General features: G+C 37.3%; 1 protein-coding gene across 3 annotated transcripts in view; it reads left to right on the top strand.

The window, feature by feature from the left end:
* The window catches only part of col15a1a (collagen, type XV, alpha 1a), a 77,817-nt gene extending 68,769 nt beyond the window's left edge, over positions 1-9,048 (top strand). For all 3 annotated transcript variants that reach the window (XM_058387667.1, XM_058387675.1, XM_058387685.1), the window contains 8 exons: positions 54-195; positions 348-418; positions 960-1,088; positions 1,336-1,386; positions 2,571-2,633; positions 4,235-4,432; positions 4,655-4,764; positions 8,051-9,048. In XM_058387667.1, the coding sequence (XP_058243650.1) occupies positions 54-195; positions 348-418; positions 960-1,088; positions 1,336-1,386; positions 2,571-2,633; positions 4,235-4,432; positions 4,655-4,764; positions 8,051-8,309 (1,023 nt within the window). In that variant the 3' untranslated portion in view covers positions 8,310-9,048. The remainder of the gene's footprint in view (positions 1-53; positions 196-347; positions 419-959; positions 1,089-1,335; positions 1,387-2,570; positions 2,634-4,234; positions 4,433-4,654; positions 4,765-8,050) is intronic.
* The last annotated feature ends 8,452 nt before the right edge of the window (positions 9,049-17,500 follow it).

The raw sequence follows: 17,500 nt of genomic DNA on the forward strand, positions 1-17,500 counted from the left end.
GCCGCAGTAAATAATTAGTCGCAATTTCGAAATGTTCTTGGTTCTCTCTGAAGGGACCTAAAGGAGAATCAGTCGTTGGACCTCCCGGTCGTCCAGGACTTCAGGGGCCACCCGGTTCTCCTGGTATTGGGAGACCTGGTGCCACCGGACCCCGAGGCCCTCCCGGCCCTCCCGGACCTCCTGGCTATAGTTCTGGTAATAAGTTGGAGTTACATTATCTTTGCTATTTCTAGATACAGTATGAAAATATTCCCTTTCTGATGATGATAATGCATGCTAGAAATGAAGCACTCTTACATTACAAAACCTTTGTATTCAGTCATAGTAAAGCATTCTTGTGATTTCAGGTGCTGTTATCCGTGGTCCACCTGGACCTCCAGGTCCTCCTGGTCCTGCAGGATCAGCTGCTGGTGGCTCAGTGAGTGACACTCATCATCACACACCAATAACCTACAACACTAAGGGTCATATTCAGAGATGAGTTACATTCTCATAGTGAGGAGTTGATAGTGATATTGCACATTGCAATTTGAATTCAGACCTCAGGCATAACTGCAGACTTACACACTACTCAGACTGCTGCAGATGAGACAAGGAATAGAGTTAGAGCCAAAAACAGAGGCGTGTCTTAGTTACTCACCTTAAATTCAAGTCAAGTTTCCTTTCGTGATGTTGACAGTCTGGTATTTTCTGTTCCAAAAACTATTATCAAGGCTTAAAGGCAAGTGCTTGTTTATAATGATGGTTGTTTAGATGCTTCTGTAAATCTGGCAACCTTAGAAGTGTGAGCTACAAGCAGGTATCTAAAGCCAAAAAATCAACTTTACGCACCAACAGTTTTTCTTATTTATGCATTAACTTACTACATGTTTGGTCTATATGGTTGCCATAACTAATATACAGTAAAAAATATCGTGCCTGTGTGCTGTGAGTATAAAAATTGCATAATGTTATTACAGGTAAAGAAATACCTAAATCTTTATGCCATGAAGCAGGAGTCATACTTGGTTGAAGAGGGAACATTGTCCATGGTTAGAGACACAAGTAAACTGTACCTCAAGGTCCAAGGGGGTTGGAGAGAGATTCAGGTAATATTTTGCTTTTCTTTTATTCTGTCATACATGTAGTCTGTATCTGTATGAGAACATTTCTGGTACAATATTTTCCTAAAATCCAGTCACTGCATCTCTTTTAGTGCATAAAAATGGTCATTGGGAATTGTTGTGAAAGACTTCATAAATGAAAACATATCTAATGTTTTCTAACATATCTAAAATCTAGTCAGAGATAAAGGACATGGATATGTACTATGTTTTCTTTTGTCTCATCTCTCAGCTCGGTGGGTTGATTGAGGTGAATTCCCCTACTGTCCTCTCACAAGATGATGTAAGTTCCCTCATGCAGCACTTTCTTTTTTATTAAAATTTGTTTTTGTATGATGTGTGGGGGGGGGGGCGGCTGTCGCAAATCATTTTGGAGCTCCACAAGTCCAGTTTCTTATGAAGAGCAATTTCCAAACAACTACAAGGTACCACGTGCATCTGTAGTAACATTTGCATGCAAGTATAAAAATCTTGGAACTTGATCTTGGAATCTTAAATAAGCATGTCCTGCCAGGAAGAAGCCCCTGCTCTAATACTAGCATTAAAAAGTCAGACTGAACTGTTTGGCAATCATGATAAGTTCTCTGTATGTACGAAAAAGGGTGAGGCTTTTTAATATGAAGAACACCATCCCAACTGTGAAGCATGGGGGTGGCGGCATCATCTTACTGTATAGTGTAGTTTTGTTTGGCTTGAAAAAGGACCGGTGCACTTTGGAAGACATCATGATGAAAGAGGATTATCTAGAACAGGGGTGCCCAGTCTTATCTGGAAAGGATCTGTGTGGGTACAAGCCAAAAGTGTGGCTCCTGCTCCCAACTCTTAGCAGACAAGCAGACAATCCTGATCTAGAAATTCTGAATCAACACCTCATTCAAATGTGGTTGCAAATGTGTCTTCAATGATCTTCACTGATCCTAATCATGTCTAGTTATAAAAAATGACTTAAAGTGAAAGTGTTGGAGTGACCATCACAAAACCCTGAATTGAAGCCCAGAGACAATTACTCTGAACAAGGAGGCCCTGGCTGAGTTACACCATTTCTGTCAGGAGGCGTGAGCAGAGATTCTGGCAGAGGGTTGTGAGAAGCTTGTGGAAGGCGTTTCAAGTCCAAGTTCATGCAATCCCACCAAATACTGACAAAGCGTATGTAAACTTCAGCCTAGGTGTATGTTAAACTTTGAACTGAACTATATTAATACGCTTGATGCTAATCGTTTAGTAGCTAAATGATCAGATTTAGGCAGGAGGTTGAAGGGGATGAAATTTTAATTTATATTATGAGTGATACATTTTATTTTATGCTAAATTTTAATTTAACTAAATTAGATGACCACAATATTTTTTTTCATGGCTCCTTGGTTGTAATGTTAGCATTGTCAGATACATGATAGTGTTTTAATGATTAAAATGTACTGTTTACACCCATCACACAGGCTGTAAAAATTCTTCTCTAATCCTCTTTAGGCTCACCCTTTAATAGTGACTCCTCAACTCAGCAGTACACCTAAAATTCACACAGGAAGTGCGGTAAGAATGGCAGTCTTTCTCTGACTATTCTTTTCTTTTCAGTTATAAAAATACACAGCATTGTTATTTGTTATGGTTTTGTATGAAGGAAAAAACATCATGGGTTTAGTTCTAGCTTGTATTTCTGTGGTTTCCATGGATCCTGTTTTAGACAATAAATTACGGTGCTGTCCATCCAGTCTTGTTGTAAGGACATCCCAGCCAGTCTAGGTTTACTTTAGTGGTTAACTCCATGGCAGGTCCATTTAAAAGATGGATGCTCCAAAGCAGAAGTATACAAAAGATGAACATAATATGACAAATTGCACCATGCTGGGTTTAGGCACAAGAGAACTTTAGTTTGCATGTTTCAGTGTGTTTCAGGCATGTTTGTATTTTTTTTCTTTCTTTTTCTCATATTTATCTTATTTATACATCTGTGCACTTAAAGATCTTGCTCAAGGTGCTCAAGGTGGAAGCTTGGTGGTCCGGGAATTTGAACTCACAACCTTCCAATCATTACCCCAATGTCTAAACCACTGAGCTTCCATTTCTCTCTAGACTAAAACCTCTAAGTACAGTACTGTTAAAAATTTAGAGATGACATGCATAGTTTTTTTTGTTTGTTTGTTTTTAATGAAAGGGCTACATAAAGCATGTGTCCACTCATCTAATATCAGGACCATGGGTGTTATTGTTCATCCCAGCTGAAGCCCACGTTTCTGCACGTTCTTTATGACACTTGATATTGTTGTGATATTAGTATCAAGTGACATTTGTTCAAACTCTGCCAGATGTAATACCTTCATCAGATCAGGTCTGGAGTCTGAGAGGAACATGACAAAACTTTGGATTGTAGTCACTGGGATTTCATTTTTAACATTTACATTTTTGTTTTGTAGACAAATTATAAAATAGTAGTGTATTTGACATATTATTATACACTCTACTGTACACATAGCTTGGTAAAATAATTGTTTACACTGGGGGGAAAAGGCTCACTGAATTGACCTAATTCAAGTGCATACTTCAGTTCCATGTGACTTGAGTCACATTATCACAACATGATATGAGTGTATATTTTCAAAACCATGATTAAAATCAAACACAGAGCTAAGACTTGAACCCACACCACTTATGGTCTGCAACAGACACGTTTCCCCTGCACTATTCTACCACTCCTGTTTTAAATGCCGAAATTTAGTACTACGTTGTTGTTATGTTCTTGTTTAGTACTGTAGTTCCCATCAGTATTAACATGTAAGTGGTTTAAATTAATATTAAATGAATCGATCACTTTCAATCCATATCTATTTTTTTCCTAGTAATTGCAAATGTGCTTAAATTCAGTATAAGCAATGAAATAATGTTGTAGAGAAATGTAATTTTTATCTAAACAGCAAGTAATATTTTTTCTTGAAATCTGACTGACCACATATTCTTTTTCTCCCAGTGTATGATGAACATAATCAAAAACATAAATGATTCTTTTTAGATTTCAAGCTAAATGATACATATTGCCTGTTAAAAAGATGAAGAACAGATGTAAATGTAAGAAAAATGTCAAATGAACCTCACATTTTGGTTACAAGACTCATCATTTGGGTAAATATGTCTCACAGCTCCGGCTGGTTGCCCTGAACACACCACTGACTGGGGACCTGGGCTCCATCCACTCAGTGAATAAGCAGTGCAGACTGCAGGCTCAGGCCATGGGCATCCGAGACGAGTACAGGGCTTTCCTTTCTCACCACCTACAGGACCTGATTGACATTGTGCAGCCACCCTACCGCACCAGCCTACCCATCGTTAACCTCAGGGTGAGCCACTTGTCTTCTCTGATATGTAGATGTGTTTTAGTAAGAGGGGAGGGCTGTTCAAAAGCTGTAAAAACTCACTAGCAGGCGTTTGTTTTTTTGGAGATTTAAAGCTGTCATGGATCTGTTCCAGTTCTTGTTTTCTTTGGTCTAAGCTGAAAATATTTTCTTTCTCACACCAGCGTACATTAAATAAATGTGTGTGTATCCTGTTTTTTTTTGCAGGGTGAAGTTCTGTTTAAAAACTGGGAAAGCATCTTCTCCAATCATGTTCTCCCTGCTGGGATCCCCCTTTATTCTTTTGATGGACGAGATGTGATGAGTGATCCTTTCTGGTCAGTTAACTATCCAAACACCTAGATTTAGCTTGTTTTAAGAAATATGCTAAGGGGCAGCTGAACAGTGCATCTTATATAGAATGTATGTAAAATGGGCTTTGTGTTTTGTGCTGTAGGATCGTAGCTGTAGATTATCTAAAATATATTATAATTTAGAATAGGAAATTGACATTTCCTCATTTGGCTGAAGCTTGTGAATAGCAAATTGAGTTTTGAAGGCGTCATGCTTCAAGTTTATTGCCGAAGAGTGCTTTAAGCATCTATATAGAATAAAACTTTTGTGCTATAGTTGTAGACTCCTTCCCAGACACAGTGCAAAATTCATAAGGAGCTCTTACGTGGTTCAAAAAAGTGGCTAAAGTAAGCAAGTAAAATAATAATAAACTGTAAACAATGTATGTAGTCATAAAGTGACATAGTGGGAGATATTGAACATACATTGCTCTTAATTATTAATGTATGTTCTGGCAAGTAAACAACAATTATATTCTTTAAAACAGTGTGAACATTGTATGCAGCCCAAAAATGCCGCAGTGTGAAATATTGTGCATACAGCATGAGGATGGTCCGAGTCTGATGTCAGTATCAGGGATAAATAATAAAATGCAGTGTAGTTCAACAGTCTGATGGCTGGAAAGATAATGCTGTCTTATCACTATATGTTTTAACCACTGGGCCACTACTAACTATGTATTAAGTTTCCAAGAGGTACTTATTCCTGTATTCCTTATCACAAGAAACTCAGGTGCAAATGCAGGTAAACAATCTATAATGAAAACTAGACAATTTGTTAAAAACAAACAACAGATAAAGATGTAGATAAAGATGCCATTGAGTTACACCCATAGTAGGCATGATGGCATTATCAAGAACCATCTACTGCGGTTCTTCCCTGAAATTTAAAAAAAAAAAAAAAACTGGCTTGCCGAGCCACAAGCTTGGGCTGCACCCATTTTTCCCCCTATTTGTCCACCAGTCTGTTTTTACAGCTAGCTTTGCCAGGGCTTTCTGTGTTGATGTCTATTTATACCGCTGGGTGGTAAATATAGCTACTTGTGCCATGCATTCGTGGCCACTGTGAGACCAGAGCTGCAATTGTGGTTGGCAAATCCGCTTTTTAGAACTGATTGTGAAACCCGATGTTTTTAAAGCGATTCAGCTTCTGTTTCAGCGGATTGGCATGAATGGATATGCTGTTGATGAAATCTAGGGGCATCATCCAGGAGCATCTTTCTACAGCTAGGAGCAATGAACTACTGTAGTCTTCTGTAATAAAGCCTTGCCTGCACATGTGTTGTATTCGCGGAAATTGGGTGAATACTATTGGGAACATGGGATTATGATAGATGGACAACGGATACACACAAATCTAGACCATTTTATTTGTGTGCTGTACTGCCAAAGATCGTCCCATGAAATATTACAATGTATGTTTAAGGATGCTAGTGAACACCATGTTCTTTAGGTTTTTGCTAGGCTCATATTAAGTGATGAACAGAATTCAGAAGTTGTGTTTTATTTTAGTGCTTGTGTATTGAAGAGCCAGCTGCTTTCTGCGGTCAGTCACTGGTTTCACTCCCATGTTTTGGCAAGATAACTAGCCCGCTGGACTGAACCTCTGAATTTGATTGATGCGTCTCACGAAACCTGTGGCCACAAGGGGGCAATAATAACTATGTTGTTATACTAGATTATACACTTTGAATGGTATCCATGGAAAACATGGCAAATCGACTTGTGACATCGAGTCCAGTCATAAAAAAACAGATGATTTATACCTTGAAAATCATATTTAGAGGCTGAGATTATAGTTCATTTAAGAATTTTGGTGTATATTTTGTAAATGTGCCTGTATTTCTGTACATTGCCTGTTTAGTTTCACATTTTGTGGATGCATCAGTTTGTTTCAGGCACAAAGTCACAAAAGTCAAACTTCCTTTCAGTATTTTGTGCATCTGAAAGAGTTTTTGTCATGATATGCTACATATATTAGCCTTAAAATCAGAGATGAAAAGTATTGGACTGCACTAACACGCTTAAGTGTTACATTTTTTATTTTTTATTTTCTTTCATGTTGACTTTTTGAGAAAAAGTCTCTGCTTTCTACGTTGTAAAACACTACATTAGTGCATTTCTATATAATCATATGTTATGTAAAATATAACTATACAGTATCTCAATAAAATGTCACTTTAACTTTAACATGAAAGAGACTTAACACCCACAATAATCTATCTGTGGCTATGAAGACCATATAGTGATCAAAATAGTTATTTAATAGCATTCAGCTGTTTTGTATTATCAGAGGTATTATCTGGGGGGGGGGGGGGGGGGGGTTGCTTGTTCTCCCTGTGCCTTGGGGGTTTCCTCTGGGTATGCTGGTTTCCTCACCCTGTCCAAAGACATACATTGTAGGCTGATTGGCACCTCTAAAATTGTCCATAGTGTGAATGTGTGTGACATGCATCCTGTCCCATGTGTACCCTGCCTTGTGCTCTGAGTCTCCTGGGATAGGCTTCAGGTTCCCAGTCACCCAGTAGGATAAGTGGTATAGAGAATGGAAGGATGGATATTTCCATTCAAATGTTTACTCTGAGTTTCACCAGAGTATCTATTTATGTAATTTGTTGCTCTCTTTTTTTTATCTTACTCAAATAAATAATTTGGATATTTTTTACCATGTTTGGATTTGATGGAAAGATTCACAGAGCATATGGTTGAGACTGGAGATTCAATTGGATCCAATAGGATAAGCAGGAGAATTGTTTATTAATATGGATATGTTTATTAATATGAATTTGTGCTGCTGCATAATGCATTTACTAAATCTTAAGTAACTGCCCGCTCAGGGTCATGGTGGTTTACATTTGGTAGGTTTGTTCATAGGTTAATTCATGAGGTAGGTAGGTAGACAGATAGGTAGATAGATTGATACTTCATTCATCCCACTGGGAAATTTACAAAGAAAATATTGCAGACAGGGATATACAAAAATAATAATTTCTATTTTAAATTATTTATAACCTTGAGTGATGTAACTGATGCTATTACTACCATTGTTTACTGCCATTTTTGACTTTTTTCACTGTTTTCCACTGTCTCTGTTGTCACAGTGATCCTATAGCTTTCCTATTTTTTTCCTCTTCTGGTTTAGGCCACACCCACTTCATATTTTAAATCTAAATATAGATACACATTCATACATTACTGTCTGCATTGGGATTCAGACATACAATGCATTTCCACTGATCTGTTTGTGTTTTCTTGCATCATCTTTCTGCAGGCCACAGAAGGCCATATGGCACGGATCGTCAGAGAGGGGAAGGCGCCTGGAAGATAAGAACTGTGAGTCCTGGAGAGCTGGTGACATGGCCATCACGGGCCAGGCTTCCTTCCTCTACAGTGGCCTCCTGAATCAGCAAACTCGTAGCTGCTCCAACCAGTTTGTTGTTTTGTGCATCGAGACCAACCCCAACCACAACACCGTCGAAGAACTCCAACGGGCGCAGTTACGCCACAGACGCTGGCATTACAGATATTGATGTCTACATCCCAAAAAAAAATACCTCTGCCATTAACACGTCCGCATGCCAGAAGGTGTAAATATCTGTACGTTGATGAAAGGCCATGTCAATGAGAAACTAAAGAGAACCATCAGTGAGAGCCATTCTCAGGTTTTGGAGCACATGGACATTTTGTAGCAAAGCCATTTCTCTCACAATGTAACAGCTGCATGATCACGATGTTTAAGCAGAGGGACGCACCGGGTCTTCAATCCCTACAAGTCAATTTCGATGCACTGTATTTTCAATTTTTTCAATTTTTGGAAATTCATAGATGTCTTTTTTTTTTTTTTTTCTACTTCACATCATCTTTTCATTTCGAGTAGCAAAAGATGAGTCAGTATTTAATTTAATTTCAGTGTTTTATTTATACCTGACCGCACATAATCTAAATGTCAAAAGAATTGAGGATAAATATGTAATTTATAGTTTCAGTTGTTCAGATGAAATCTGCTCCTGTTTCTTGCCTCTTTTATGAAAGAAGAATTTCTACAGCATCTCTGTTGAAATGATATTCCATTTTCTTTTTGTAGTTTCTGGAAACGTGACTGCAAATATATATATATATTTTTATTTTTTTTCCAGAGAGCGATCAAGTCCCCATTTTCTATTGTTTCAGTTTTTAGGCCAACAGTTTGAGCAGTGATTAGTGGCAAGGAAGTAAGGCGTATTCTTCATTTTCACTGGTGCTTATTAAATAAAATCTCTTTTCCAAATATATTGTCTATGCTGTCATGTGTTTCTTCACAGATTTGATTTAAAGAGGGATGTGAATATCAGTAGAGCCTTCCAGTACACTGCAAAGTAAAAATTGTGTACATTTTTATAGCTTACTTACTGTGCATGACTCATTTTGTTCATGAAGATATGGGAAAATATTTATAGAACTATTAAAAGTGACGACTTTCTAATTGACCGAAGATTTAACATTTTTAAATGGCTCAAATAACCTTTTATTACTTAAAGTCACACCTTCAATCTAAATCATTTACATGAGAAACGTTTCTGGTGTAAGAGTGTTCACACAAAGCTCGTCAGTTTAACCTCAAGTGACCTTGGTGTTGTGTCTCTGTCCTGGATAAATACATTCACCTAAAACCAGTCAAAATGCATAACTACCATCATTTTGCCATTTTATAGGCAAGTTTGCACCTCCTAAAAACAGCATGTAACAGAGAGTGATGGCAATGTCACTGGCTGGCAGGAGAAAATGGGTTGGCATGGGATTTGGCTGTTTTTGAGGCCATTCTGGTGAGGTTCTGGGGTTTACCTCAGACTTTCATCACTGCATTCTTATATCCCCTGCCAACAAGCATCACATTGCCCACAAGCTGAAGTATTTTTTTTTAGTTTGTTCAAAAAAAGGGCTTCAAAAACTCCCATCCCTTTCAACTGTCTCGTCATCACCTCCACCATCTTACCTCATCCCTGCTTTGTATTAATCCTTCATTTTTCATTCATTATTAGACTGAAGCCCACTGCAGCAGTAAGGTCAGGAAACCGACAACATTCACATTAAAAGTTTAGTACATGTTTTTAAATGAAATATTTACCAAATTAACCTTTCAGATGCTTTTATTTGCAATTACTTATTTTTGGTTTGTTGGTGTGTGCTTGCTGTTGTTGCTGTTGTTGTTGTACTTGTTGTTCTACCCCAGAAAAATGAATAACCACAAACACTAACTACAAACTACAAAATGACCCCATGTGAAAATGAATAAACACGCTTTTATTTTATTTTATTTTATTTTATTTTATTTTTTATTATTATTTGCTTAAATTATTGACATTTATTTATTACTGACAAACTTCTGAGTAAGTGGGTCAAATATTGAGTTTAGTTATGTGTGATGGGGTGAAGAAAAGAGAGAGAGAGAGATAGAGAGAGAGAGTGTGTGTGTGTGTGTGTGTGGCCATGCTTTTACATTTTGGTAGGGATTAAATATCCCCACAAAGTTATGAATATCGGAAGTTTTACTTTGTGGGAACATTTGGCTGTTCCCCATGAGGAAAACTCCTCTTGTACAAAGAGCAGCTTTTATTTAAAAAAATCTATGAGCCAAGGTTATGCTTATAGTTAGGTTTAGGTTGAGTTCAGTACTAATTATGTGCATTAATAAATACACTATATGGCCAGAAGTTTGTGGTTAACTGATCGTATACATGTTTGTTTAATATCCTATTCCAGATTTAATCCCCTTTGCTATTTCAATAAGCTGCACTCTTCTAGGAAGGCTTTCCACTAGATTTTGGAGAGTGGCTGTGGGGGTTTGTGTTTCTTCAGCTACAAAAGCATTAGCGATGTCAGGGATTGATGTTAGATGAGGAGGTCTGGGGTGCAGGCGGTGTTCCAGTTCATCCCAAAGGTGTTCAGTGGGGTTGATGTCAGGGAATGCTCTGTGCATTGTCATGCAGGAAGAAGTTTCAGCCTCTTAGGTCCACTGAAGAAAGATTCTAATACTATGATGCTATGAGCTGAAGGCATTAGGGTGAGAAAACTGTGTATACAAATGTACAGTGATAAATAAAGAACGTTCAGTTGTGAATAAAGTGGCAGAATGTACAGTGACACTGTGTAAAAAATTTGTTGTTCAATATGCAATGTAAAATTAGTGGGTTATGAGACTCATATAGGAGGCAAGGGCTACTACAACAGCCGAGCACTGGAGGTTCCAAGATTCATTAAAAGCACACAAACTGTCGATGCAAAAAGCATTATCACATGACCATTTAAATCCATTAAAGACAAGCCCTGCATAATTAAACAACCACACAACAATAACTGCAATCTTCCTGGTACAATTTATACCATGCTCCACCTGATGAGTGTATAACATTAAATTAGATGCATGTGAATATGGACATTCAATTCACCAGGTTGCTTGTAGGTTTCATTTGCGCATCCCTTCTGTATGTGTATAGTGTGAAATCCCTTCCTCTCATGGTAAGGGTGACATTTAAATCCCACTCAAAAGGGGACTCCTCGGCTTTCATTAGTCTCTCGCTCTGTGATTAGGCAGCTGCCTCAGCCTCATTAAAGTCTAATGAGGGATATGCTCGACTCTTCATATGAGGTTTTCTCTGTCTAAATATAGTCCAAACGCTATATATTGGTGGTGGACCCAGGTCTACTGAGGGTGAGTGACTCTACATGTGTAAGCCACATTGAGGAATTAGTGCCGCTTCCTGAGCTTCTCTCCTCTCTTTCAAGTTGGAGCCGGTTCATAACCACAACAAAAATCCTGGTCATAAGCTGTAATTAGAACACTATACAGGATGTGACAGCATAGTGCCTTAATGTAGGTGGGTCCGTTTGCCATTTGTATTTAATTAAATTTAATGTGAGTCAGTTTATTTTTTCTTTCAGGTTTATTCTGAGACTTGAATATAGTTGTTTTATGTAGTTGGAATTTGTGTTACCTAGGTTAGATGTGGCATACATTCTGTAATTACATCCTGCCCAAATATAGCCATTTATTGACAACTAAAAAGCATTTAATATGAGTCCACATTCGGATGTAGAGTCCAGCAAATGGGGTGGGGGTGGGGTGGGGGGGTTGAAAGGCGGGGGGGATAACCATAGTTATTTCTGGGTTTGAACAGATACATTAAAATGTGACTCTAGATCATTCCCATAATTCTAATTTAAAATGAAATAGCTAAAAACTGCATTCAGTTGGATTTGTACATATACTTTGCACAATGACAATAAGTTGAATCTGATCTAATCTATAAAAAAAAAAGGTCAGTCAAATGAAAACCTTAGGTATTTTATTTTATTTTGCATTGTTTATTGCAAATAGGTGTCATAAACGTGTCAGATTTGAACCGCTAGGGGGTGGGGGGGTTGTTTGGAGGGGTGCAGAGGGTCAGTTTATTGTCTATTGTGAAGGAGCAAATGGAATATAATTGTATTTCTATGTAAAAATAAATAAAAAATAAATCACAAAAAAAATAAAATAAATGTGTCAGATTTAATGCAGCAGCAGAAGGGGCTACTGAGAACAATTTAATGTAATATAATATATTATTTCTCTAATGTATGTCACACTTTTGACCCACACTCATACACACAAAATAAATACCTTTTATGGCTTAGAAATCATGCCAGACCTCATACTCTGACTGTTATATCACTCTGTGTCCATATTGGTATACAGGCTCAGAGGATAAAAATCCTTTGAACCATTTAAGTGCATGTTGCATATTATTACCATACATTTGTTTTTGTACCACAGTTTTGTTTTTTCTAATCTACAGCAAATGCAGTTTACATTTGTTTTCTATAGCAATTGATGACAGGGATAGAAAAATGAGATCATAAGTTTCTCATCAAATTTTACAAGGAGATCAGCCGGTCAGCTGTGTGAGCCAGGAGAGCAGGAATGATCATGATCATGATGAGATGTCACAGGATAGGCCAGGATTGTCCTTGGGCACTGTGTTATGAACTTCATGGAACATAAGGATCATTGTGTGGACTGGACCCAGTGAGTTTATTCAATTAAAGTTCAAAAGATTTCCTCAATCAAAGAATAGAATAACATCATATGCTTTACATGACTGCAAAGAGAGATTCTATTGCATGAGAAAAAAACAGATTAGTATTTCTTTTTATTGATTTGTTGAAGATTTCGTTTCAGTAATAATCATTGTCGCTGTCATCGTCATTGATATTATATTACAATTTAATTTTTAACATTCACATAGAATTTAGTGATGAAACTATAGATCTAAATGACAGAATGTTTAACCTCTTTATTCAGATCAGGTTCACAGTCAAACCCTTGAACACTAGGCTCAAGGCTGGAGAATTCACAGGTGAAGGTGTGGCAGTCCATCACAGGATACCATGCACACACTCATTTACTCCAAGGGTCAATTTATACTGGGGAACATCTATTATTACACTAAGAAGCCAAATTGTGGCCAATTTAATATACTACCATTCTAAACAGTACATTAAACTAATACTTCAGCGTCTATTGTTACAATGTCCATTGTTAAAATGTTACTTAGATTTATTATTACACTGAGCAACCAACTTGTATCCCAGGCGGCATACTACAGTATTCAATTTGATTTAATTTTATTTGTATAGCACTTTTAACAATGGACTTTGTCTCAAAGCAGCTTTACAGAACATAAGAAACATAGATTAATATTAGACAAAATCATCCCTAGTGAGCAAGCATGAGTACTAAACAGTGAGTTGGAGTAGTACTCCAGCATCTATCAAGATACTGAGGAACATCCATTATTACACAGAGAAGACAAATTGTGGCTAATTTAGTATACTACCATTCTGAACAGTATATTAAACTAGTACTCCAGCATCCATTGTTACTCTGAGTAACATTTATTATTACACTGAGCAACCAACTCGTGTCCCAGACAGTATACTACAGTAATAAACAATATGTTAAAGCATCTCTTATTACAATGAGAAACCAACTCGTGTCCCAGACAGTGTACTACAATACTAAACAACACATTAATGTATCTAATATTACACTGAATAACCAGCTTGTGTCCCAGACAGTATACTACAGCACTAAACAATATGTTAAAGCATCTAATATTACACTGAGCAACCAACTTGTGTCCCAGACAGTATACTACAGCACTAAACAATATGTTAAAGTATCTCTCATCACACTGAGCAACCAACTTGTATCCCAGACCTTATACTACAGTACTAAACAACACGTTAAAGCACCTATTATTACACTGAGCAACCAACTTGCATCCCAGACAGTATACTACAGCACTAAACAATATGTTAAAGCATCTAATATTACACTGAGCAACCAACTTGTGTCCCAGACAGTATACTACAGTACTAAACATAATGTTAAAGTATCTCTCATCACACTGAGCAACCAACTTGTATCCCAGACCTTATACTACAGTACTAAACAACACGTTAAAGCACCTATTATTACACTGAGCAACCAACTTGCATCCCAGACAGTATACTACAGTACTAAACAACATGTTAAAGCATCTAATATTACACTGAGCAACCAACTTGTGTCCCAGACAGTATACTACAGTACTAAACATAATGTTAAAGTATCTCTCATCACACTGAGCAACCAACTTGTATCCCAGACCTTATACTACAGTACTAAACAACACGTTAAAGCACCTATTATTACACTGAGCAACCAACTTGCATCCCAGACAGTATACTACAGTACTAAACAACACGTTAAAGCATCTATTATTACACTGAGCAACCAACTTGTGTCCCAGACAGTATACTACAGTACTATACAATATGTTAAAGCTCCTATTGTTACACTCAGCAACCATCTTGTGTCACAGACCTTATACTACAGTACTAAAAAATATGTTAAAGCATCTCTTATTACACTGAGCAACCAACTTGTGTCCCAGACCTTATACTACAATACTAAATAATACGTTAAAGGATCTAATATTACACTGAGCAACCAACTTGTGTCCCAGACAGTATACTACAGTACTAAACAACACATTAAAGCATCTATTATTACACTGAGCAACCAACTTGTGTCCCAGACAGTATACTACAGTACTAAACAATATGTTAAAGCATCTAATATTACACTGAGCAACCAACTTGTGTCCCAGACAGTATACTACAGTACTAAACAACACGTTAAAGCATCTCTTATTACACTGAGCAACCAACTTGTATCCCAGACCTTATACTACAGTACTAAACAACACGTTAAAGCACCTATTATTACACTGAGCAACCAACTTACATCCCAGACATTATACTACAGTACTAAACAATATGTTAAAGCACCTATTGTTACACTCAGCAACCATCTTGTGTCCCAGACAGTATACTACAGTACTAAACAATATGTTAAAGCACCTATTGTTACACTCAGCAACCATCTTGTGTCCCAGACAGTATACTACAGTACTAAACAATATGTTAAAGTATCTCTCATCACACTGAGCAACCAACTTGTATCCCAGACCTTATACTACAGTACTAAACAACACGTTAAAGCACCTATTATTACACTGAGCAACCAACTTACATCCCAGACATTATACTACAGTATTAAACAATATGTTAAAGCACCTATTGTTACACTCAGCAACCATCTTGTGTCCCAGACAGTATACTACAGTACTAAACAACACGTTAAAGCATCTATTGTTACACTCAGCAACCATCTTGTGTCCCAGACAGTATACTACAGTACTAAACAACACGTTAAAGCATCTATTGTTACACTGAGCAACCAACTTGTGTCCCAGACAGTATACTACAGTACTAAACAACATGTTAAAGCATCTATTATTACACTGAGCAACCAACTTGTGTCCCAGACAGTATACTACAGTACTAAACAACACGTTAAAGCATCTATTGTTACACTGAGCAACCAACTTGTGTCCCAGACAGTATACTACAGTACTAAACAATATGTTAAAGCACCTATTGTTACACTCAGCAACCAACTTGTGTCCCAGACAGTATACTACAGTACTAAACAACACGTTAAAGTATCTAATATTACACTCAGCAACCAACTTGTGTCCCAGACAGTATACTACAGTACTAAACAACACGTTAAAGCACCTATTATTACACTGAGCAACCAACTTACATCCCAGACATTATACTACAGTACTAAACAATATGTTAAAGCACCTATTGTTACACTCAGCAACCATCTTGTGTCCCAGACAGTATACTACAGTACTAAACAATATGTTAAAGCACCTATTGTTACACTCAGCAACCATCTTGTGTCCCAGACAGTATACTACAGTACTAAACAATATGTTAAAGTATCTCTCATCACACTGAGCAACCAACTTGTATCCCAGACCTTATACTACAGTACTAAACAACACGTTAAAGCACCTATTATTACACTGAGCAACCAACTTACATCCCAGACATTATACTACAGTACTAAACAATATGTTAAAGCACCTATTGTTACACTCAGCAACCATCTTGTGTCCCAGACAGTATACTACAGTACTAAACAATATGTTAAAGCACCTATTGTTACACTCAGCAACCATCTTGTGTCCCAGACAGTATACTACAGTACTAAACAACATGTTAAAGCATCTATTATTACACTGAGCAACCAACTTGTGTCCCAGACAGTATACTACAGTACTAAACAACATGTTAAAGCATCTATTATTACACTGAGCAACCAACTTGTGTCCCAGACAGTATACTACAGTACTAAACAACACGTTAAAGCATCTATTGTTACACTGAGCAACCAACTTGTGTCCCAGACAGTATACTACAGTACTAAACAATATGTTAAAGCACCTATTGTTACACTCAGCAACCAACTTGTGTCCCAGACAGTATACTACAGTACTAAACAACACGTTAAAGTATCTAATATTACACTCAGCAACCAACTTGTGTCCCAGACAGTATACTACAGTACTAAACAACACGTTAAAGTATCTAATATTACACTGAGCAACCAACTTGTGTCCCAGACAGTATACTACAGTACTAAACAACACGTTAAAGCATCTCTTATTACACTGAGCAACCAACTTGTGTCCCAGACCTTATACTACAATACTAAATAATACGTTAAAGGATCTAATATTACACTGAGCAACCAACTTGTGTCCCAGACAGTATACTACAGTACTAAACAACACGTTAAAGCATCTATTATTACACTGAGCAACCAACTTGTGTCCCAGACAGTATACTACAGTACTAAACAACACGTTAAAGCATCTCTTATTACACTGAGCAACCAACTTGTGTCCCAGACCTTATACTACAATACTAAATAATACGTTAAAGGATCTAATATTACACTGAGCAACCAACTTGTGTCCCAGACAGTATACTACAGTACTAAACAACACGTTAAAGCATCTATTATTACACTGAGCAACCAACTTGTGTCCCAGACAGTATACTACAGTACTAAACAACACGTTAAAGCATCTATTATTACACTGAGCAACCAACTTGTGTCCCAGACAGTATACTACAGTACTAAACAACACGTTAAAGCATCTATTATTACACTGAGCAACCAACTTGTGTCCCAGACAGTATACTACAGTACTAAACAACACGTTAAAGCATCTCTTATTACACTGAGCAACCAAATAGCTGCATCCTAGACAATACATCACAGTACTTAAGAGTATGT

Source organism: Hemibagrus wyckioides, linkage group LG01 (assembly GCF_019097595.1).
Source record: "Hemibagrus wyckioides isolate EC202008001 linkage group LG01, SWU_Hwy_1.0, whole genome shotgun sequence".
Taxonomy (NCBI): domain Eukaryota; kingdom Metazoa; phylum Chordata; class Actinopteri; order Siluriformes; family Bagridae; genus Hemibagrus; species Hemibagrus wyckioides.